Source organism: Aquila chrysaetos, chromosome 4 (assembly GCF_900496995.4).
Source record: "Aquila chrysaetos chrysaetos chromosome 4, bAquChr1.4, whole genome shotgun sequence".
Lineage (NCBI taxonomy): Eukaryota > Metazoa > Chordata > Aves > Accipitriformes > Accipitridae > Aquila > Aquila chrysaetos.
This window is the reverse complement of record NC_044007.1, coordinates 29,515,425-29,538,190: the sequence shown is the minus strand read 5'-3', so window position 1 is coordinate 29,538,190 and position 22,766 is coordinate 29,515,425. Positions and strand designations below refer to the sequence as shown.

General features: G+C 38.6%; 1 protein-coding gene across 1 annotated transcript in view; it reads right to left on the bottom strand.

Moving 5' to 3' along the window:
* CNGB3 (cyclic nucleotide gated channel subunit beta 3) overlaps positions 1 to 22,766 on the bottom strand; it is a 68,292-nt gene that overhangs the window by 25,951 nt on the left and 19,575 nt on the right. The window contains exons 4-9 of the mRNA XM_030011062.2: positions 8,016 to 8,170; positions 6,381 to 6,566; positions 5,593 to 5,801; positions 3,662 to 3,712; positions 1,637 to 1,723; positions 300 to 364 (exon numbers count right to left, since the gene is read on the bottom strand). Coding sequence (XP_029866922.1) covers positions 300 to 364; positions 1,637 to 1,723; positions 3,662 to 3,712; positions 5,593 to 5,801; positions 6,381 to 6,566; positions 8,016 to 8,170 — 753 coding nt within the window. The remainder of the gene's footprint in view (positions 1 to 299; positions 365 to 1,636; positions 1,724 to 3,661; positions 3,713 to 5,592; positions 5,802 to 6,380; positions 6,567 to 8,015; positions 8,171 to 22,766) is intronic.

The window sequence follows — 22,766 nt, the reverse complement described above, 5'->3', positions numbered from 1 at the left end:
CTCTTTCACTGAAGAAACTTCTTTCTGATACTTCTGATCAGTTAAATTTTGGCAGGAGCCTCTGTTTGGTGGACATTTTGCCTGAACCAGGCCAGCTGAACTGAGCTAGATTTCATATGTGAGTGAAGCTTTACAGTTATTTTAATGATTACAGTAAAGACAGATATTTTAAAAATCTTAAATTGAACAGTAAAAGATGTATCATATTCCATCCAGTGCTTCACTGACAACTCATGAAATCAAATGAAATGCATTCTGTGCCAAGCTTTGCATGCTACAAGAGTTTAATAAGCACATACCTGTAGATGTATGCTTTGTCCAGAATAGCTTCCAAACGATCATTAAACTCAAAGAATGTGTTATGCTGAATGGGAGACAAATGAAAGTAACTCAATCACTATTCTTCATTACACGTCTTATTATAATAGTACTGACATTAGTTCATATACACATTTTGAAAATAATGGATTTTTCAGTAGTCTGACTTTCTTTAAACATTTAACTAAATGGTAAACTGCAAAACCAAAGATGAAAATTGAGTTAAACATTGTTTTGGGTGTTGAGTGTCCCATTAATCTGATTATAGAAATAACCTTGCTGTTTAGGTCAGACTGCTGCAGATGAATGACTTCTACTTCCTCAAACAAATATAATTGCTTGGGCAACTTCATCAGAGAGAATTACACACATAAAAATCCCTTTTTTCTCTTTCTGAAATTCCAATAATTCTCCAGTAACTCATCATATGTATCAACAACCACATACTAGATGATACCACGTAGTATCAACTGCTGCTATATCGAATTCTTCCTGTTGTTTGTAGTTTACCTTTCATGATAGCCCTTAATATTCTCATGTAGCTTTTTTCTTTGTTTTTGTTCAGTACACATCTGTTTGCCTTATATGAGGTACTATTTAACTTTTCATTCTTTCATATTGTTTTGGTTCTGATTTATGGAATTTTGAAGTTTTGTTGAAAACTGAAGAGTACCCTGATTTTATTCTCAGAGTTCTTGTGTCTCCCTCCAACTTTAAATGAAAGCCAATTCTTTGTCAACATACTGATTATGTGAAGGGGAATGTATTTAGTCACAGAGTGACCTACTAGGTACCGTGAAATGCAGGGAGAGGGTTGCTGTCTAATCCCTTCTCAGCCCCTTCATTGCACAGCTCCAGATGTCTTTTGACTTGATAACAAAAGTGGATTTATGCTTGTTAAGTATGCTGTGTATAGTTTATGTTGTCCTTAAAATTCCCTTCTTTGCTTTTAAACACCTGACATTACTAACAGAAGGGGAAAATACATTGACATTAATTAGTGATCTTAAATTAATTTTTCTGATCTTTGAAAACCAAACAGGTAATTTAAGATTAATCTAATTTAAATAATAGAAACAAACCAGCCTTAGTGACAAAACACCTTTTGAAAGTAGGAAATAATAAAGTCAGAAGAAGGCTTCATTTGGCTAGACTATAACTTGTATTTTTTGTTGGTTTGTTTTCTGATGTTGTAGCTTATCCTGAAGACATTTTCCAGTTTCTAAATTTCATATTTCTAAATATTATAAACAACTTTCAGTTGCGTTGTAAAAACATTTCTGTGTGGTTAGCTGTCCATCACTAACACAGATCTTACCTTTAGCATCCTATTTGCTCTAAATGCTGGGTTAAATCCAAAGAAGAAGTATAAAATGTCAAACGGCAATACTGATACCACATCGAGCTGTTGAAGAGCAGAGAGGTCAATTTAAACTTCACAGTAATCATAATGCATTTACTTGCTGTCAAAAACCTCCTTAGATTGAATCATGATTGGGTGTAATATTTGAACAGTCAGCAAGCTAAGCCTGTAACTTCCCAAGTACTGGCAGGCAAGATTATCTCTTTGAAAAAACACCAACAGCTTTGCTCTGCCCTGCTTTTAAGTCCCCCATGCCTGAGATTTTAATCCGTTTCATGGGGATTATTAACAGTATCTCAGATATTTGGTTACTAATAGATTCTTTTATTTCGATTACAGTTCTGACGAGACTAAAATGGTAGGCATGTGGCTGGTGAGTGGAGGTGGGGAGAGAAATCCACAAGCACATCTTAGAAGTCCTACAGCTTTAAAACCAGTCTGCCTAAAGCAACCTGGGGGAGCACAATGAATTAGACTCCTTGCTTGCAACTTGCAGAAGCCATGTGTTCCAAACAACAGGTTCATCATAGGATGGTAAGTCTGGTTGTTGGGGTTTTTTTTAATAGATATTGTCTTTTGTTACATTTGGGTCCTTCTTCTTCCCATATCACTAAGATTTTCAACATCTCCCTGCAGTCCATCAACTGTGCGATTACTCTTCTTATCTGCCTACTTTATTCTTCCCAAGAATTCTGTGAAGGGAAGGAAAGCTGTGGCAAACTTGGCTTTGGCTTTTTAAAGATCCTGTGATGCCTTGCTTTGTTGCTGATATCATCTGGGAACAAAAGAGTGATGTGGAACTGTAGGCTTCATCTCACTGTAATAAAAAATGCCTTTGCTCTGAAAGATGCAACTCATGCTGGCAGCAACTAGCATGCAGCACTGACCTTTTATTCCATGCAAGTAAGATGCAGTTAATAACCGAACTATGTTAAAAAAGCAAAGCAAACCAAAAAATTGATTGAGGACAAACAGCCTTTTATGGCCTCTCTACCTCTCTCAGGCACATGTCTAAGAAGAGGCAAAATTTAGTCAGAAGTGCTTTAATATCAGTAACTGTTAATTAGTACTTAATCATATGACAAATTCCCAGATTATATCTATATCTTGCATGTGGTGAGAACACTCAACTCTCATTAGTTTCTGCAGAAATCAAGAGCACTAAACATACTGCAAGTGTGGACTTAAAATAAAACCATACATATCGTCTTAGTTCTCTTGCTGTAGGTTTGACTCTGTCCTACTCACTTGCCTGTACAGTGTATATCCTGTACTTCTGGATAGCTTAACCTCAAGTGTATAAGTAGTAAGACCACAGTCACTGACACAAATTTAACTCTGAAACAAGGCAGGTGCAAAAGTATTTACAGAAGAGGAGGGGGCAATAAGTGACATTTCAGAGATGTGGGCTCAATGTCACAGAGGTGTATGTGTATCAGAAATTCAATAGACTACCTATCCTCTGTTGGCAAAAACAATATTAAGGAACAAAATGAACAATTTTGCTAAATCAAATGCATCTTTGTTTTTACAAAGTGCAATGAGCATCAAAAATCTAATATTTTGTTTATTTGTGTGAGTGATGACCTATTCAGTACCACGAGGTACTTCATAAGAGTTCACTGAATAGGATTATTATCTAACTTAAAGACTTTTTGTTTAACGAATCTCTGGCAAACCATGCAGAGACTTGCAGTGTGTGCGGGATGACCTCACACAAATAAATCAAAACAGAGAATTGTATTAATTCAATTTTATTAATTTATTATTATTCAGTATTAATATTTATAATTGCATTTATAATTATTCTGTTTTACAATTAAACACTGTTTATGAAGATGGCAATCTTCAGCTGGTGAGCACTGACATGCCATCAAGCCAATGCTTTCTGGTGATGTTCTTAAACCAACAGTGACTTTCACTGAATGAAAAAAATCCTGTGAAATCCTACAGCCAGACAGTAACATAGGGTCTCCTTACCCGAAACTTCATAGAGCTGTGGTAGAATTTCTTCATTTCCACTCTGTCTGACTACAGTGATAACAAAAGGAGAAAAAGGCACAATCAAGAACAGAATGTCAAGAATAAGCCTCTGCTACTCAATAATAATTCACTTCTGATAGTAGGGATGATGACAGTTATATTAATGATGGTCTAAGAGTATGAATGGAGAAAGATCTGTAGGAAGAAGAAGGACTTTTATTAGACCAGTTTACATTAGACCAGATTTTATTAGACCTACCTGAAAAAATCAAGTTTGAGGTTTGTCCAATTTTTTCCAAGTCTGGCTGTTGGTCTAGCAAAGTACGTTACATTTTTCCCACAAATATTCCTTCTCAAGACATCTATACCAGTTGGTGCTTGACCCAAACCCCTTCAATTTCAGGGACAAAAACTCCATTTGACTTCAGTGGTTCCAAGAAAAATGCAAAGAACATTTCTGATGGTGCTGTATAAAATTAGCTCTTTGGAAGCTAGTATTAACATGCTAGCATTATTAGCATTATAATAATCAACATTACATTGATTAGTAATGATTAGCTGTTTATTTTTAAATTGCTCTCCATGAGAACTGATGCTAATACCTTAATAGGAAAGGGTAATCACAAGTATCTAAAGAAATATATCTGTTACTATATTTTCTGTATTTATACCAGGGACACTTTAAAAAGAGCCTTAAAATCTTAAGGATATTTCCAGCCAACGTTTCACTATTATCCATTTAAACATTAAACTAAATGCAGGAGATCAGGCAGTAGGTGATCTCTTCATGGACTAAAATCTATGAATTGTACAAACAGCTTCAAGGGAAATACGAGGTAAGCTTCCTATGTTAGAGTTTTAACCTTGTTCATAAAACTTGAGTTTTGTAGGATTAGGCAAGTTACTGTGCCAGTTACTGAATGTCTTGGCATGGAAAAATACATTATACTGCACTGCATTTAACGTCTATCTAAACTATATTTGCACAGTTTTATCTGAGATTCCTCTGTAAAGGTATCAGTATTATCTTGTATGCACAATGTGTAAAATTTTATGTAAAAGCACTGAACTAAAGTTAGTTCCAAATTACATTTGAAGACATATAATTTTGAATTTTCTGTCTGTTGGGCACAGTAGTGTCACTGAAGTTACCTAAACTCATTTTTTTCCTCATTAGGCTTTCTTCTATAAGAAGTTACAGAATCAAAAGCAGGGAAGATTTTAAAGAAAAGTAAATGTTCTAGATGCCCTTTAGATATGTTAAGGGCAAACTTTTACCTTTTTTCAGATGCTTTCTTAGAGTTTTATTTTGCATTTTTCTATAAAAGGTGACACAAAAATAGTAGCAAGAAGCAAAATTGAATGTACCTATTTTCCCCAAATAAAATATCTCAAATAAATTATTTTTAAAGCATCCTGAAATTACAGGGATTTGCTCTGATTTTGGCACACCCCCCCCCAATCTCACAATCTGTAACAAAACACGTATATCCTGTCCAGCCCTAGCAGAATATGCACTGTCTTCAACTATGATTCTTGCACAAGGTGAACAGAAAGCTGAAAGTTTCACACAATCATACACCTACATACATGTATGAGTACATAGTCATATAATCACTGATTCCAGTGAAGCTGCACCAGTTCAGTCCTGGCGAGAAGGAGCTTTATGTCTATTCCGACTGCTCTCATCTGTTACTTTCAAATCTGGTTTTTCTGTTTTTTTTAAGAATGTAGACAATGGATATGTTTCCTTCTTCCAAAATAGGATAATGGAAGGCCAGTGAAGAAGAACATAGGTATCCTTTGATAAATAAAAAAGTTACATAGATTTGACATAGCAGGAAAAAATGTGTCAGATTAGAGGGAATTTCTATAAAGTACTTTAACACGCAACTACTACCTGTGGAAATCCCACTTCCAATACTTACTATTATGTCTCCACCTCTTAAAAATTGCACTCGGGGCTGGAAAATCAGTAAGTCACACAGGTAGTAGATATCACAAAGGATGTCCATGGTAAACCAATATATTGTATTACTTGGGGTTTGATATGGGAACACAAAGCGAAGGGGAATAAACCAGCAATTCCAATTATAGGCGACTGTCACAAGCATGAGCCATGCTACGTAACGGCGATCTGAAAGAAAAAAACATTGAATTTACAGACATGAACTTAGAATCTTTTCTGATTCTTTTAGACACGTTTATTCTACTGTAGTCTCTGGGAATGTTTCTTCCCAGAGCAACCTACCATTCTCCCTTTTTCAACAGCACAGGCTGGTAAAGTGATATAGGCTAGAACTAGGAGTCACAAAAAGAATTTGCAAAAGGGAAAAAAGATAAGTTTATGAGAGCATATAGAATTTAATGTATCTGGAGAAACTCAATACATATTGCATGCTGCTGGTGTGTGTTATAACTGACAAAAGAATTATTTGGCCCTATTGAATAGGACAAATTCTAGATCAAGAATCAGAAGACTTGGGTTTTAATTGTGGTTGGTTTGCATACCAGCTTTGTGCATACCATCTTTACAACTGTTGTCACTTTTCCTGTCTTTTCCCTGTTTGGAATAAATGTTCTTTGGGGCAGGGTCTGTGTGTCCCTCTGAGTTGCAAACTGGAGTGTGGATCTTATGGTGGCTTACAGGTACTATGTAATCATAGGTCACTTCAATATGCCTTTACCTCATTCTATTGCATAGCTTTTAATTTACCTGTGTATGAGTCTATGCTTTCTGGTAGCTGCAGATGCTTCATGTAGTTTTTCAGGGGAGGTTTTTTGAATTTGCAGCACAGCATATCGCAGTAATGATCCTCCTCTGGCTTTGCTTCTGCATCTTCTTTCTTTTCTTCTTTTTTTTCTTCTTTTGGTGGGGGTGGAGGCTTCTTCTTTGATGGTGCTAGAAGGTGCAGCATAGAATGCCGCAAACGGTGATATCTTTGTAATGGCTCAATTACTACACCCTGTTTTAGCAGTACAAGAGCCTTATCATGTTAAAAACTCTTCTAAAAACACTTGGCAGTGACTAAAGCTACAATTCATTATAATACGGAATGCATTGGAAAACAGATTGGAGAATAAAGTCACCACTGATAATCATGTACATCTGCTATCAAGAACAGGACACTTGATGTTACGGAGTGCGATATATATATTACTGTATTTCCTTGGACAGTGCCCACAACTAATGCCGTAAAAGACTGACAAGAAATAAGGTAATTCATAACTTAACATTCATTAATGCAACTGGGCATTTCTCTTTACATGACTGTTGCAAATAATGCATGCAGTTAGGATGGAGATAAGAAAAGATGCCTGTGCCATGGGCTGATCTCTCCCCTATCCTGAGACCTCATACGCAAGATGCAGCAGGTGAAACTAGTGGGAAGCCTACAGTTTTGTATATTTCTAGGCTTACAAAAGTCTTGTGGCACTCCTTTGAATCCAGTTCGTCCATCTTTGGGCTGGATAATTTTGTCCATACATTTGTCCCATTAATTCTGGTGGCTTTACCTCTGAGTAGGATACACAGTCTTAGCAGTAAACTGGCTAACTGGATCTATAATGATTTAGGAAATAAATGATTGTAAGTTCTACCAAGAGAACAAAGAGGTAAAAGACCAAAGAAATAATTTTTTTAAAAAAGGAATTCCTTTATCAGCTGGGATAGTTTATGGTACTTCAGGCACTATTTTTTGCAGCTTATTAAAAAACAGGTAAGTAATAAACAGCTTCTAAAAAATGTCAGAATATACAATCACCACACTCAATTCTTTGGGAAAAGGAAAAAAAAAGTAAAACTTTCTTCTGAAGAGGAAAAACATATTTTTTTATGTTTCATATTTTGTCAAAAGTCAATATTTAATTAATTTCAGATGAGTTTGCTCTATTCAAGGCATGTACTTAGAGTCCTCAGTGTGTCTGGAAGATTGCTGCCATGGCTAAAATTTTATTTACTTTTACACAGCAGAGCTAATCTCAGAGAGACTAATGTCTACTCATAAGATATGTATGTTTCTTCATATGCTTCAGATTCATCCCCATGAATAAACATATCTGGGAGCTATTTTAAAATATAGAAAACTGCTTGACAGGGATGATTCTAGACATTACCCAAGGTTTTTTTCCCCAATTCTTCAGTGATGGAGTTCAAAGGTAGCTCATACCTAAGGACTTGGCTTGTTTAGCTAATATGGATAAATTGACTTCAGTGGGCACAAACTGATCCATTTCAGTGGGTAAACATGCTATACTTACTTGAAAATTTTATCACAGTATTTTCTGTTCCCACAAAATAATTTTCATCTTTAAACTCAAAAAATGCACAGCTATTTCTTGAGTCACTTACAAGCTGTAGGACTGCCTTCAGGGGAGGACAGCACTGGGTCTTTCAGCTTTTCCTTGTATACTGTTGCCCTTTCCCGCATTTTTCTGACAATCTCTTGAAGTTGGGCATCAGCATACTCATTTGTTTGGAAACCTGAAGGTGTTGGCTTCTGTACGCTAATTAAAACAAAAGGGAAAAAGCTTAATGTACTGGAAAGCAGTGGAAAGAAACAGTGCTAAATCTACTTCTGAGGAGAAGTCAGACATTAAGATTAGATCTTTATTGGCCACACTTAATTCATGGTAGGTGGACATCTAAGTTAACTGTTCTTGCTTCCTGCTTATGCCAGCAGCAGTCTACATGACATTTCAGGCAGAGGAGGTCAGGGTACCCTGTGCTCTGTATAGCCCACTGAACTAATGACTTCCCACTGCTGCTTTTCACCAAGTTCTACTGTGGCTATGTAAGGCCTAGAGCTTATCCTGTGTATTCGCTAAGATACAAGGCACGCTCTTCCCATCTGTGCATAAAAAATGTGCTCGTTATTATACGGTAATATCCTAATGATGACAGGACATAACCAAGTTAGAGAGTGATGTGCAGGTAGGGGAGGAGAGACTATGCTTACTTTATGCTTCCTAACACTGGGAAAATTTATTTCATCTGGGTTTTGTTATGGGTCTTAGCTAACATGAGGTAAAAAGTGCATCTGTTTTACTAAGTGGAAACAAAACACTGGTGTTCTTGCTGAAGTTTCTTCTGTTTCCACTAAGCACTCACAGCATTACCTCAAATCTGAGGACCACTGATTTTCAAATACCTGCAAACTCACATTCTGGACTGAAACTAATGTTTTTAATAGGATCTATGCATGCTGCACAGTCAATTAGAAAATCTAGGTGAGAGTGATTCTTGATCAACTCTTTTGGGCTTATTCATACTTGAAATTTCATCCTCAATTACATGCTACTGTCTGGTTATGCAAACTAGGGCTGTTTTGGAGTGCCACCCAGCTGGCAGCTGGGCCATGCATTTGGACTTCTGTATCCTAGACTCAACACTTCTCAGCTGGTGTCACGCACTGGTGTCAGAACTGGCTGGAAATGGCTGTGACCAGCACAAGGCAGCTCAAGGCTTCCTCCCACACACGTAACGACTGCCACCCCTGTACCGAAACCCTGCCAGCTATGCCCAGTACAGGGAGTACAGCAGAGAATTGTTCTTTCTTTCTTAACAGTTTTTCAGCTCTGTCCCAAATACCATGGGGATGTGGATGTTACAGTAAGAGAAGAGGCAGACCAAGAGTGAAGCATGCCTCAAATTTCCAGATTCTTGAGAAGACCTTCCCAAAGGTGAGTAGAGGGAAAGTGGTATGACAGCACCTTCGGTAGGGAAGAAATGAAAAACACTGCGAACTGATTTTTGAATAAACACCATGTCTCCTCAAGACCTAAACCTACATTGAAGTTCCTAACAGGAGCTGTAACTAAAAAAGGAGAGGGTCAGAGTGGGATGCGTGTAGCTTTTTGAGAAGCACGGTTTTCTGGAGGCACAACACATATCATGATGCCCAAGGAAGTATAATTTAAGGATGTGAAAATCCTTCAGCAATAAACTATTGGATAAAACGGAGGGAAGCTGTTAAAGGCGGAAGAAGCAGAAATCTGGAAGTACGTGCTTATCATTCCTTTAATTTAATTCTTCTGTAGTGTCTATTTTTTAAAGCTTCCCAGACAGGAGATTAATCAAGCAGTTCTGATATACATTGTAATCTCATCACAGTTCCTTTTATGTCACATATTCCCTTTGCTCAGGCTATCTTCAGTGTAATGAAATCCTTTCTTATTTTGAGCTAACATGTCACAACTAGTTTTTCAGCTTCTATGCAAAGAATTTCTTACTCTGCTGTTGCTGTATTTGCTCAGGGCATTAGCTATCTTATAGTAAAATACACTTAACACAAGTGTCATGCCAAAGGCCCCTTCTATCTGTTTTCTAGGGATAAGCTACAAATTGCGTGGGATTTTCTTGTTATTTCACAGCCTTTCCAATAAAAGTTAAAGTCTCCTCTGTCATGAGTTTGGTCCTTTATCATTGCAATTTAGCCCAAAGGAACCATGTTGTTATTTGGTACTGATCAGAAACTATGTGACTTTGTTTAAAGTTATTTGCCCCACAGTTGATGAGAAATTGATTCTCCTTGCCCTACTTCTCATTTAGTTTGTTATCTCCTCCTCTATTATTTTCTAGTAACAAAATGCTTACTTTAAATTTTCTCTGGTTACTACAGATGGAAGAGGCTGCATGTTGAACACTGCTAATTTGAAGATGTGTATTGTACATGTGCTTTGTGTGGAGGTGCACTTTAAATTGCCTTGGCTAATGAAGCCCATTCAAACTTGACTAAATCACTTCTAATAAACTTGACTCCATTAAACTAATAAACTCTCTCGCATTAGGTGGTGCTAGGATTTGTGTCTAAGCTGATATGTTATTCTTTAAGCAAATTGATCTCTGACCTTTTTGCAATATGTTACAATAAGCCTAGGTCTATATTACTTACTACACCATATAGTCCTTTACAGAGCAGAAATGTTTATTCCCTACAGAAGTAATAATTTCACATGGCCTAGGAAATGAAAAAGTTAGGACCACAACTCATGTACTATGCACACAGTTTTGTTATTACCTCAGACATACTTTGTTTAACAATAGCAACATATGTAGCAATAGAATTATAATAATAATAATGTAGTTTTCTTATGTTTTTGTCGTGGTTTAACCCCAGCCAGCAACTAAGCACCACGCAGCTGCTCACTCACTCCCCCCCAACCCAGTGGGATGGGGGAGAAAATCGGGAAAAGAAGTAAAACTCATGGGTTGAGATAAGAATGGTTTCATAGAACAGAAAAGAAGAAACTAATAATGATAATGATGACACTAATAAAATGACAACAGTAATAATAAAAGGGTCGGAATGTACAAATGATGCAGAGTGCAATTGCTCACCACCCACCGACTGACACCCCGCTAGTCCCCGAGTGGCGATTCCCCACCCCCACTTCCCAGTTCCTATACTAGATGTGACGTCCCAAGGTATGGAATACCCTGTTGGCCAGTTTGGGTCAGCTGCCCTGGCTGTGTCCTGTGCCAACTTCTTGTGCCCCTCCAGCTTTCTCGCTGGCTGGGCATGAGAAGCTGAAAAACCCTTGACTTTAGACTAAAGATGACTTAGCAACAACTGAAAACATCAGTGTTATCAACATTCTTCACATACTGAACTCAAAACATAGCACCGTACCAGCTACTAGGAAGACAGTTAACTCTATCCCAGCTGAAACCAGGACAGTTTTTAATTTGTAGGTTTTATCTTTTTCACTTACAGGTTAAACTTGTTTGTTCAGTGAATAAAATTACAGTGCCTTAATTCTCCCCATGCTAAGAGAAAAGATTTAGACACCTATAGCATAGTGGAAGAAAATGGCCTTGAAAGAACAGGCCATGGAAATACTGTGTTGAGTGTGCTAATGTATGTAACATCTGTTAAGTACCGTGGCTTGGAAGTTTTCTGTGTTAAGAGTTCAAACAAAACAGTGATCAAGAAATGCAATAGGTTATTTCAGAATAAATCAAGTTTACCCTTTTCTAAGTTGCAATCTAGAGTTTAATTCTTTCTTGATTTTTGGTCATGAACACCAAGTACCAGAGTTCAATTCCATGTTCTATCTACATGGTGACCGCTGAGAAAATGTATTTCATAAATGTATGCTGCTGCCTGAAAAAAATCCATACCACTTTTTGCTGATTTCAGTTATAACCCCTCTTTTTGCAGCACTTAAGAAACTTTCTCCTATCTTCCTGGAAATAAAATTCTTGATCTTGCAATAGAACTTTTAATGCTTTTATTGAGCTCTGACATTATGATTTATGATTGCATTTACAACCTGTGTCTTGAAAAAATAATTTGTTGTCTTGAATAAATTATGGAGACTCTAATTCAAATAACCAATTTTCAGAAGGATATGACAATGCATAGCTATACAAACATGCACAAAACATGATGGTATAGCTGAGAAAGATTTCAGCGAGATAAAAAAATGTAGTTCTAGGCATCATGAAAGATTGATTCAAAAACACATTCTCAATTTGTGCTGACAATCCCAGTGTGGGTAATGCCATAGAAACCAGAACCCTCTATCTGTCCCCGGTTCCAAGTCTAAGCTCACACATACTAAATGACTAGGAAACCTAATGTTTCTCTGAAATAGAAAAAAATATGTTAGTCATCTGCTTGGTACAGGAACAGGGGTATTCCAAAAAGCTAACTTTAGCTATTCTGATTATGCTCCGTTTATAGTCAATAGAAGGCTTCTCTGAGGAGAGGTTCATTCTGCTCTGAATTGCCTGTGAAAGGAGCCTATCCTCCTTTACCTGCACTGGAAGCTGATGGAGTTTTAGGAGTGAGCTTTAATATTTTCTTTAATGATGTTGGTACAAAATGTAGCAGTGTGCTAATGATGTTTGATAGGACATTGGATTTGGAAGATTGAAAAGTAGGACTGATTCCTATACAGGAAAAATTGAATTATTTGAACAGAGTAATAGAAACGAGAACAAATCTAAAGTTACATAATGCAGACATGCATTTAGAAACAAATTGTAAGAATTTCTTTTGTAAATGGTGGGATCATCAATTGCAGATGACAAAAAGATAAATATCCATGTGTTTTAGTCAACAGCAAGGTGCCTATGAGTCATACTGTAATCTGGCTACACTGGTACAAATATAATCCTAGACTGAATCTGACATATTGCCAGTGAAGGAAGCATTACTATTGGTATATAAGCCAATGGTGGGAATTATACTGACCAGCTATACTCAAAAGGTGAATTCATGTAGGAAACTGTATAAAGCCTCTTAGAATGATCAAGGCTGCTGGGAACATAGCTTTAAAAAGGGCAGCAAAACAGACTGAGAGGCAGTAGGATTGTTGTGTATAAATTCAAATTTTGGTGGAGAACTATGTAGGGAAACAGGTATCTGAGCTGAGGAAGAGTATTTTAATAATAATAAATGTGAATAGAAACACCACAAAGTAATATGAGTTAAAGGTCTGAAGAAAGTTTCTAAGCCTTTTAAGTCCAGGATACTAGACAGCCTTCTAATGTGAGTGAGGAGCAGTTGAAACAAGCATGACAGACTTCAAGATTATATTAGCTAAGATCATGAAAACTATTGCAGGCAGTGGTTCCTGAGAATGTAAGACAATGTATGCAGCATGACAGGAAATCCTTTTTAGCAAACAAACTTGAAATACATAAAGGTTTGGAAAGTGAATGAGTGACTTAACTTGTACAGATACCAACAGGTCTACTACTACCAAAAATCTCAACAGTTCAAGTGCTAAGAAAGTGAGTTTCTAAGATAAATATATTATCTTACAGTCTTGAAACAAACTGTTGACAGGTTAGATTCCATGGAATTTCAAAAAGCTCTTAATTAAATTTTAATTTTCATTAGCAGTCTTGGAACAAGTATCTTCCTCTGCCCCATCATCTCTTCTTTTAAGAGGGAAAGTGTTTGAGAGAGACCCATCTTTAGTGATCCAGAAGATTATGTCTTTCTCTATTTGCTGCATGTTTTGAAATACTGGTAGTACATTAACTTGTCTTTGCAATAAAAAAGAATAAAATACATTTCTATTTTCATTTCTATTTTAGGATTGAATTGTTCTTCACTATACAATTTGAATTTAAACGGATGTTACTTTTGTCCTACTATCTATGTTCTTACATATTTCTGTAATTTAAACATAGTGATATAATAATCTGTGTGTTGGTTTTGATTATATATAGAAGCAAGAATAGGCCATAAGCATTAGTAAGCTTCATGTGGATGACATGTAAATAAAACTTTCTGTTGGATTTCATGACTTTCCCTCAGTTCAAAGTCTTTGTACAGAAATTATGCTCGTTTGGGTGCTAAGCAAGTGTTCTTGAAGTAAGATGCAGAGATCATCCATTTCCCAGATCTCATGTTGTATTCATACAGCAAAACGGATATAGAAGCAACAATGTTCAAGGAAGTCACTATCTTTCAGAGTTATCTACTGGCATTGGACTCAGAACAAACTTCTTGATGCAGTGCAGACTGAAATCTAATCATCTAGGCTGCATGAGATTCCTCCTGTTTAGTTCAAAGGTTTGTCACAGCAGCTTCTTTGACAATCCTCCTAGTTACTCAATCACAACAGGCTGCGAATCCTCTAATCTTCTTTACAGTACTCTCTAAGGAGAAGTCTGTCTCAATGCTGAACACGTGGAACTCTCACTGAGATACCAGATTAAAATGTGAATAAGATTTTATTTTAATTAGTAATTTTGCAGTATGAAGTATACAAAAGAAAGTAGTATGAATGTTGAAAGTATCAATTAAATTTGAAAAATCATCTTTCTTTAATGTCACTGGTGATATAAAGTTGTTTAATTGCACTGGATATTTTACTATGATGTAAAAAATAAGGGTAGCATAATTTCTGACACTGATTGCTTTAGAACAAAAGTATAATATTCTGACAAGGAACCATACGATAATAAGTGAGGCAGTCTTGCTTCACTTATTTCCTTATCTGGTGCTGTTGTGTCATTGGGGCTTTCTTATCTTTAAGTGATTAAATCTGTCTGGGGCATCTGACTCTTATCAGGAATTTTTAAAGATAATCTATCAGTATTTTTAAAGATATTTCTTATCATATATATACATAGCATCTGCTACATTCAAACACATTTAAATGCAAACTCATAACTTATTTACATAAGCATATAATGATTTATGGCTAAGGAAGAAAAGTCTTAATCAGAGTATGATCCAGTGCTGTACAGAATTCATAAGCACAGCACAAATCCTTCTTCAAACTTTCTATTCTTCAGTTTTTATTAATGCACAGGAAATAAAAAGCTGAAATGAAAACACTATAATATTTCCCAAAGTGAATTAAAAAAAAAAAGTTGCAATAAAATGTCTCAAACTTGAAAAACTTAATTTTCAATAGATGCTTTCATTTCTCATCTGTTTTAATACAGATCCTAAAAATCACACAAGCATAGGACTGTAGAGAACTTACTTTGAGACATCCTGTAATCCTAATCCCAACAGCTCAAAGCTGGATGAGGTATATCTGTGCTATTTCTGACAGATTCTTGTGTAACCTGTTCTTAAATATGTCTAGTGACGGCCCACAAAGCTGCTCTATCACTCCCCCTCCTCAACTGGACAGGGGAGGGAAAAAATAATGGAAGGCTCGTGGGTCGAGATAGGGACAGGGAGAGATCACTCAGCAGTTACGGTCATGGGCAAAACAGACTCAACTTAGGGAAATTAGTTTCATTTATTACCAATCAAATCAGAGGAGGATAATGAGAAATAAAACCAAATCTTAAAAACAACTTCCCCCCACCCCTCCCTTCTTCCTGGGCTTAACTTTACTCCCGAGTTCTCTACCTCCTCCCCCTCAGCAGTGCAGGGGGAGGGGGAATGGGGGTTGTGGTCAGTTCATCACACGTCTCTGCCGCTCCTTCCTCCTCAGAGGGAAGTCTACTCACACTGTTCCCCTGCCTCCAGCGTGGGGTCACTCCCATGGGAGACAGTTCTCCATGAACTTCTCCAATGTCGGTCCTTCCCACAGGCTGCACTTCTTCACGAACTGCTCCAGCATGGGTCCCTTCCATGGGGTGCAGTCCTTCAGGAGCCCACTGCTCCAGTGTGGGTCCCTTCCATGGGGTCACAAGTCCTGCCAGAAAACCTGCTCCAGTGTGGGCTCCTCTCTTCATGGGTCTGCAGGTCCTGCCAGGAGCCTGCTCCAGTGCAGGCTTCCCACAGGGTCACAGCCTCTTTCAGGCAGCCACCTGCTCTGGCATAGGGTCCTCCATGGGCTCCAGGTGGATATCTGCTCCACTGTGGACCTCCATGGGCTGCAGGGGGACAGCCTGCCTCACCATGGTCTTCCCCACAGGCTGCAGGGGAATCTCTGCTCTGGCTCCTGGAGCACCTCCTCCCCCTCCTTCTTCACTGGCGTGGGGGTCTGCAGGGTTGTTTCTCTTACATGTTCTCGCTCCTCTCTCCCGGCTGCTGTTGCGCAGTATTTTTTCCCTTCTTAAATCTGTTATCCCAGAGGCACTACCACTGTTGCTGATGGGCTCGGCCGTGGCCAGCGGTGGGTCCACCTTGGAGCTGGCTGGCATTGGCTCTGTCAGACAGGGAGGAAGCTTCTAGCAGCTTCTCACAGAAGCCACCCCTGTAGCCCCCTGCTACCAAAACCTGGCCATGCAAACCCAATACATCTTCCCAAAGAATTTATTCTAGTGCTTCACTAGCCTCATTGTACGAATTTTTCTTAACATAAATCTCTTTTGGTACAATTTGTCCTATCCACTGTGAACATGGGATAAAATTTATAGTCCCTTTTCTTTTATCTTACTTTTTGGCTGTTTAAACGTTTTCATGTTCTAACTGTTTTTTTTTTTGCAAAGGAAAAAGATTTGGGAAAAGGGTAATAATTTTATGATGACTAAAAATATTAGTTAATTTTATAATTTTCAGTGTGCAGAGGTGTAAGTACCTGAATAAGAATCTTTTAGCTGATATACGCTTCAGGAAGCTTTAATTCAACTAGCAAGGGTAAAAATACAGGGAAAAGAAGTGGTGGCATAGATTCAGCTTGCGTGGCAACTAAAGTTGCTCCGCTATTGGGAACCCTGGCAGACTTTCACAATGTACTGAACTTCATGCCATGTACTATTGTTGCCAATGCTAATTATATAAAATTAGCTTGGTCCAACCAACTTTGTTGCAACTCTACCTTCATTAGTGGTAAACTGCTATACAGCCACCTGTGTAGGAACTCATTTCATGTAGCTTTCCCAGTATCACAAAAGAAACTTGGTGAGAGATACAAGGATCCCATTTCTCTGAGATGACTTCCAATTACCGCTATCTAAGACCATCCTTTCCCCTTCTGCAGGCTCCTGCCACATTCTTTTCCAAATTCAGCAACAAAGTTGGCATGTTCCCTGCGGACAATAGATCATCACACATCTCCTCCAGAGTATCATTCATCCAGGGCACCAAATAAGACTGGGCTGCCAGACGCTTTTGACTTCTCATCTGATCCTCATATCTCTGCCTGTCACTGTTTCCTCTGTTCCTCTCTTGTGCTGCACAACATGGGATGTTTTCATCTTAAATAGCTAATATTTGGAAAATGAGTAAATAACTGGAGACATGGTGTTTTAAAAAGAAGTGTTGGACAAGATTAATTATAAGCATGAATATTTACACTTGTCATGAAGTAATAATCAGTTTTCCTTTACTAAATGACAATAAGCATTATGTCTTAGATTTATATGTCTCTTAGATTTATCAAGAAAGACCCTGATGTATGTGCAAATGTTTGGTGTAAATTTAATTTAAATATAAGTGCAATTTAAATACAAATATTTTATACTACACACACTAGTGTACCTGTCACAACGCTCATTGCTTTGCTTTTTTCCCCACAATTGACTCAAGAGATAACAGCAGAGATAGCATTTTTAATAAATTATCATTTCTTCCATCACAAAAAAAGGTATCTTCCTAATTTGAAAAATGTTATGTCAATGGAGTATTTACACAAAATGCTTTTAATTAAAGAAATAAATCAGTGGCAAAGTATGACAAACTATACCCTTGTTTTCTTACATATACTAAAAAAAGAATTTCTCTCATTTATACAGTCAAAAATAAATATGTATGAGTATTACAAATATATAATTTAAAATAATGCAAGGAAAGAAAAAAAAAAAAACAGCATTTCAGTCTGTGTAATGACATTCCTGTCTTTTTACTTGCTTCATTTGGTCTTCAAGGAAATCGCTACCTTTTTAACTTCAGGCTAGCTACTTGATTGTTGTGCAGAGTGAGTGGCATTAAATAGCATGGGTAACTGCATCCTGCAGAATGGATAGAATTTAAAGGCTGTAGGAAAATACATCTCAGCAATGATTACAGCAAGTTTAATCCATTTTGGTACAGGCAGCACACCATCACCTTTCTATTTAATTTGCAGGTTCTCAATTTAGCCATTGCAGAAATTCAAATCCAAGCACTAAAAGTGACAAGCTCTGAAAGAAAGACCTAAGCAGAAGGAATATAAGTGCTAAGAAAAGTATTTTGATTTTTTAATATATTAATGTCTTTTCAGTCAGGCTTACAAACTGTACTGGATGTGTTCCATCTGTTTACAATTTCAAGTACTGCAGTGGTTAGCTGGAAACAACTAAGGAAAGGTATTAGTCTCTTCATAGAATATACTTGGAACTATGTCTAAACTAGGGTTTTTCAGAAGTGCCCAGGATTGGCCTTGTTTTACTTTATTTCAAGTTGATTGTAATTTAGTGCCATGAATGTCATCTTTTTGGGTCTCTGGTGTTCCTACAGTAATCAAGGATTTCTGGAGACTCTGCAGAGGGTTGATACTGTTTTTTTTTCACCAGGGAGCTGAGATTTTGTTCTTGTGATAGTACATAGTTTCTCTAAGATGCATCAGCTTGCTGAATTGATGTGTTGCAACTAGTGGATGGCAAGCACTAATAAGCACAGTAATTTTCTTGGTCGAGGTAATTGAGCTAAATGAAGTGCATTACTCACTAAGAACATGCTACCAGCAGGAGTTCTCTTTATTAACCTGGCTATGCACCACATAGCAAATTGCCTCTTAATCTTTGTTTGTTTTGTTATCTTTTTTTGCTATTAGCCAAATTAGAGAGGAAAAAATCTCCTTTATGGGCCTGAGAAGGACTGGTATGGCCTACTAGGTAATAGGATGTGGCTATGAAAAAGGCAAACTATGAGCGCAAAACTCAGTCTTCCTGAACTATTTGTGCTCATATGGTGGTTTGCAACACTGGAGCTCCCTTTTTTTGAAAATGTTGAACACTGCATTCCTGCATTTGCAAAAGCAGTATCAGAAGAGTACGTTTACAGGGTAAGAATGTTAAACTTATTTTGTATAATTTTTGTGTTTTATTAAAATTTATTTAGTGCATTTTATAGGAACATGTTTTGTTCATAATACCTAGATTCTGAAGGTGACATATCAGATAGAAATTTTTGTTCCTCTCTAAACATAACCCAGAATGTGTAAGATCTTAAAGTGAAATCCAAAAGCATCCAAAGTCCCAGCTACCCACTGTATTTTTTTCTTCATGGACCTTTGGATATGTGGCCCGCAAATATGGATTGTCATTTTACACAGCATTTTGCAGAGTAGGGTTCATGATCCTTGACTGGGGTTTCAGAGTACTGCCTTAGTATAAATAGTACATTGTAATCACTTTGGTAATCTGGGAAGATGAAACACTCTTATCCAGGCTTAAAGGCTTTTAAAAGACACAGAGGAGAGAAAAGGTCATAGAAGCTCTTTGTATCCCTCCATTTTCTCTGATCTATGCTCTCAGATGCTTTGTTTACCATTCTTCCATACTCTACTTTTTCTAGGACTTGCTGCAACTTTTTTGTCTCGTCCCCTGATGCCAGGCATTGACTACTACTTGTTTCTTAGGCATCTGTCTCCCCTCTACTCTTACATGCCAAAACACTTCATACAGTCCTCCTCTTCATCAGCCACCACATGCCACAGGCTCTTTATTGGTTCCCAGCCTTCAGTGTGGGGTCATACAAAGGTCTCTCCTATGTCACCTTTGCGATCATCTAAGTCATGTCTTTTTAGGGGTTTTTTTTGTTAGATTTTGGGTTCCAAACAGTACCCTCACGAAGCATGTTGTCATTTTCTGTTGAGTACACGTGGCTATATTTCTCTGTTTGTGGAGCAAGGTGGTCTGGAGACCTTTGCTTTCATTGGCGGCTGTAGTGCTTGGCCCACAACTACAGCTCCCACTGAGTGGCAAGCGCGACTGGGCCTGGGCCTGGCTGTGGGCCCCACTGATCTTCACCCAGCCCCGCAGGCTGACATCCTGCCTGCCCTCACCTCAGCCCAGCCCGGCCTGGCTGCCCCAGGGCTGGGTCTGACCGCGGTTCCCCTCGCCGGGCACTGACTGACTGACTGACGGACTGACTGCCTTCCTGGCTTGGCCCCGGATCTGCCTTGTCACAACAGACTTGCCTGGTGATCTGGGCTCTGGGCTGGCCTTGGCTGCTACCTCTGGGCCTGCCCTGCTCGCCTTGCTCGGGGCCGGGCCTAGGCCCTGGGTGGGGAGGCCCCTGCCCTGTCCACCATGCTGCCAGCTCCCTGTCCCTGAGGCAGGGGCTGGTCCTTGCAGCTCCCTGGCGATGTGCCATATTTGCTTAAGCGCTACGCATATCTCCTGTGAAATGCTTGTGCTGCATTTCAAAGTAGTGCAGGATTGTGTATGCACATACGTGTTTTTATGAACCTTCCCCAACAGAAAGCAATCTCGATATATTATTAAGGCCGCAATGATGTTTTGTGCTAGTTCCTTGTTAATAAGACCCCACTGTCTTCTATTAGAGTGCAAATTAGGTCCTGAGTGTTGTTTTGTTCCCTCATTTCTTGCTGTGAAGAGGCAGTGTAGTCTTAGCCCTCCCTCCCAGAGATTATTATCGCTCAGTAAATAGCTATTCATGGAAATTACCTACCGTTCTGTTACATTATCATTAAAGATGGAGGGGAGAAACAATATATTGGTAGACAGGGTCGACTCGTGTGCAATCCTATCTAAGCCATTAGGAAACAGACATTAAAAGTTTCAGTCACTGGGCCACAATTCAGCGCGTTGGCTCATCAGCCATTCTTGTGTGTCTCCTCTTCCAGACATAGTGTTCAGGTGGCTGAGACCAGTGCTGTGTCTTTCTACTGTTTATTAATGTCCATTGCCTTGTACTGCTGTATTTTAAAAATGAGGAAGTGCTGAGAGGGAGAGACAGAAATATATTTTTTTTTCTTTTGGACAGTTTCTATGGGAATTTTCAGGAGTAAATGCAGTCTTTGTCAAAGCTGTCATTGACTGAGCAAGAGAAAAAATTATTTGTTCTTTCAGAGGAAGTTAAAAACCCCTATTTTCCTATTAATAGATAATACAGGCTGCACCATGAGTAAAAAGCTACTCTAATGCAACTGAACTGAAGAAGGACATGGCTGATGCACAGTCTTGCAAACTGTCATACATATAAGTGGTCTTACTGATTTCAGATAAGTTAATTACATTAGTATAATTGTTCATAAACCAACATTACCTAAGATTTTAAAATTTAAAGTCCTTACATGGAAGCTCATTACCTCCCCCTGAAATTCTGCGTGGAGAGGCACAGGTCTAATCCAAATGAAAAGTGTGCTGTTTCAAACAGGACAACTGCCTTCTTCCCTCTTACTCTATGTATCTGAGGCTGCACAGATGCATTTTAAAAAATTAAAAGTCACAGTAACAGAAGATAAGGTGAAACCTTTTCTGTTAACATAATTTCCATGAAAGTTGAGGTGCTCTGGATGTATATGGATTGTGAACAGATATATATCCACAAACCTTACCTTATTATGTATCTCGCTCACACTCTACAGGCATACTGATTTCTTAATGTGCAGATCAAGTGACTTTTTATGAAACTTTCACTCTTGGAGGATAGTATAGAAAAATAGTTTAAGTAAGTCAAAGCACAGTACCAGGACCCTGAGTACACCAACAGGCCTTAATGGCCCTGAGCAGCCTCCAGTGGGACTTCCACCCACACTCTCTGCCCATGGGCCTGGGACGTCCACTTAAGCTCAGGCCTCAGTCACTGCCTGAGCTATGCCTAGGTGTCTATAGCTCCATTTCTGTCTCTGGTGCTGTCTCCTGGATGGACTTTGGAGCCATTTTGTAGCCTTGTCTCCAGTCCTGTCCCTGACCCAGTCTTTCTTCTCCTGACTGGGCTCCCTGGACGGACCCTAAACCTGGTTCATCACTTTGCCTTGTTGATGGACCCTGTTACTAGGATCCTGCTCTGCTTGCTGTGTTCAGACCCTGTGGGACTACACCTTGTTGGTAAGGACACTGCTTGTGCTGGGGTTACTCTTGGCTCCCATCTCCCCTTCCCTCAGATAATGCCCTGAAATACAGCTGGATGAAATCTGAGATTTCAGTTAAGAAAATTCTGCCAACCATTTCACCAGCCTTGAATTCATTCAACCAACCAAATTATGGCTCTTTTCCTAACAGTATCATAGAATCATAGAATAGTTTGGTTTGGAAGGGACCTTTAAAGATCATCTAGTCCAACCCCTCTGCCATGGGCAGGGACATCTTCCACTACATCAAGTTGCTCAAAGCCCCATCCAACCTGACCTTGAACACTTCCAGGGATGGGGCACCCACAACTTCTCTGGGCAAGCAGTGTCTCACCACCCTCATCACAAAAAAATTTGTTCTTTACATCTAATCTAAATCTACTCAGTTTTAGTTTAAAACCATTACCCCTTGTCCTGTCCCTACAGAGCCTGGAAAAAAAGTCTCTCTCTCCATCTTTCTTATAAGCCCCTTTTATATATTAAAATGCTGCAATAAGGTCTCCCTGGAGCCTTCTCTTCTCCAGACTGGACAACCTCAACTCTCTCAGCCTTTCCTCATAGGAGAGGTGTTCCATCCCCTCTGATCATTTTTGTGCCCTTCCTCTGGACCTGCTCTAACAGGTCCATGCCTTTGTTGTACAGAGGACCCCAGAGCTGGAGGTATTATACCGTGTGGGGTCTCATGAGAGTGGAGTAGAGGGGCAGAATCACC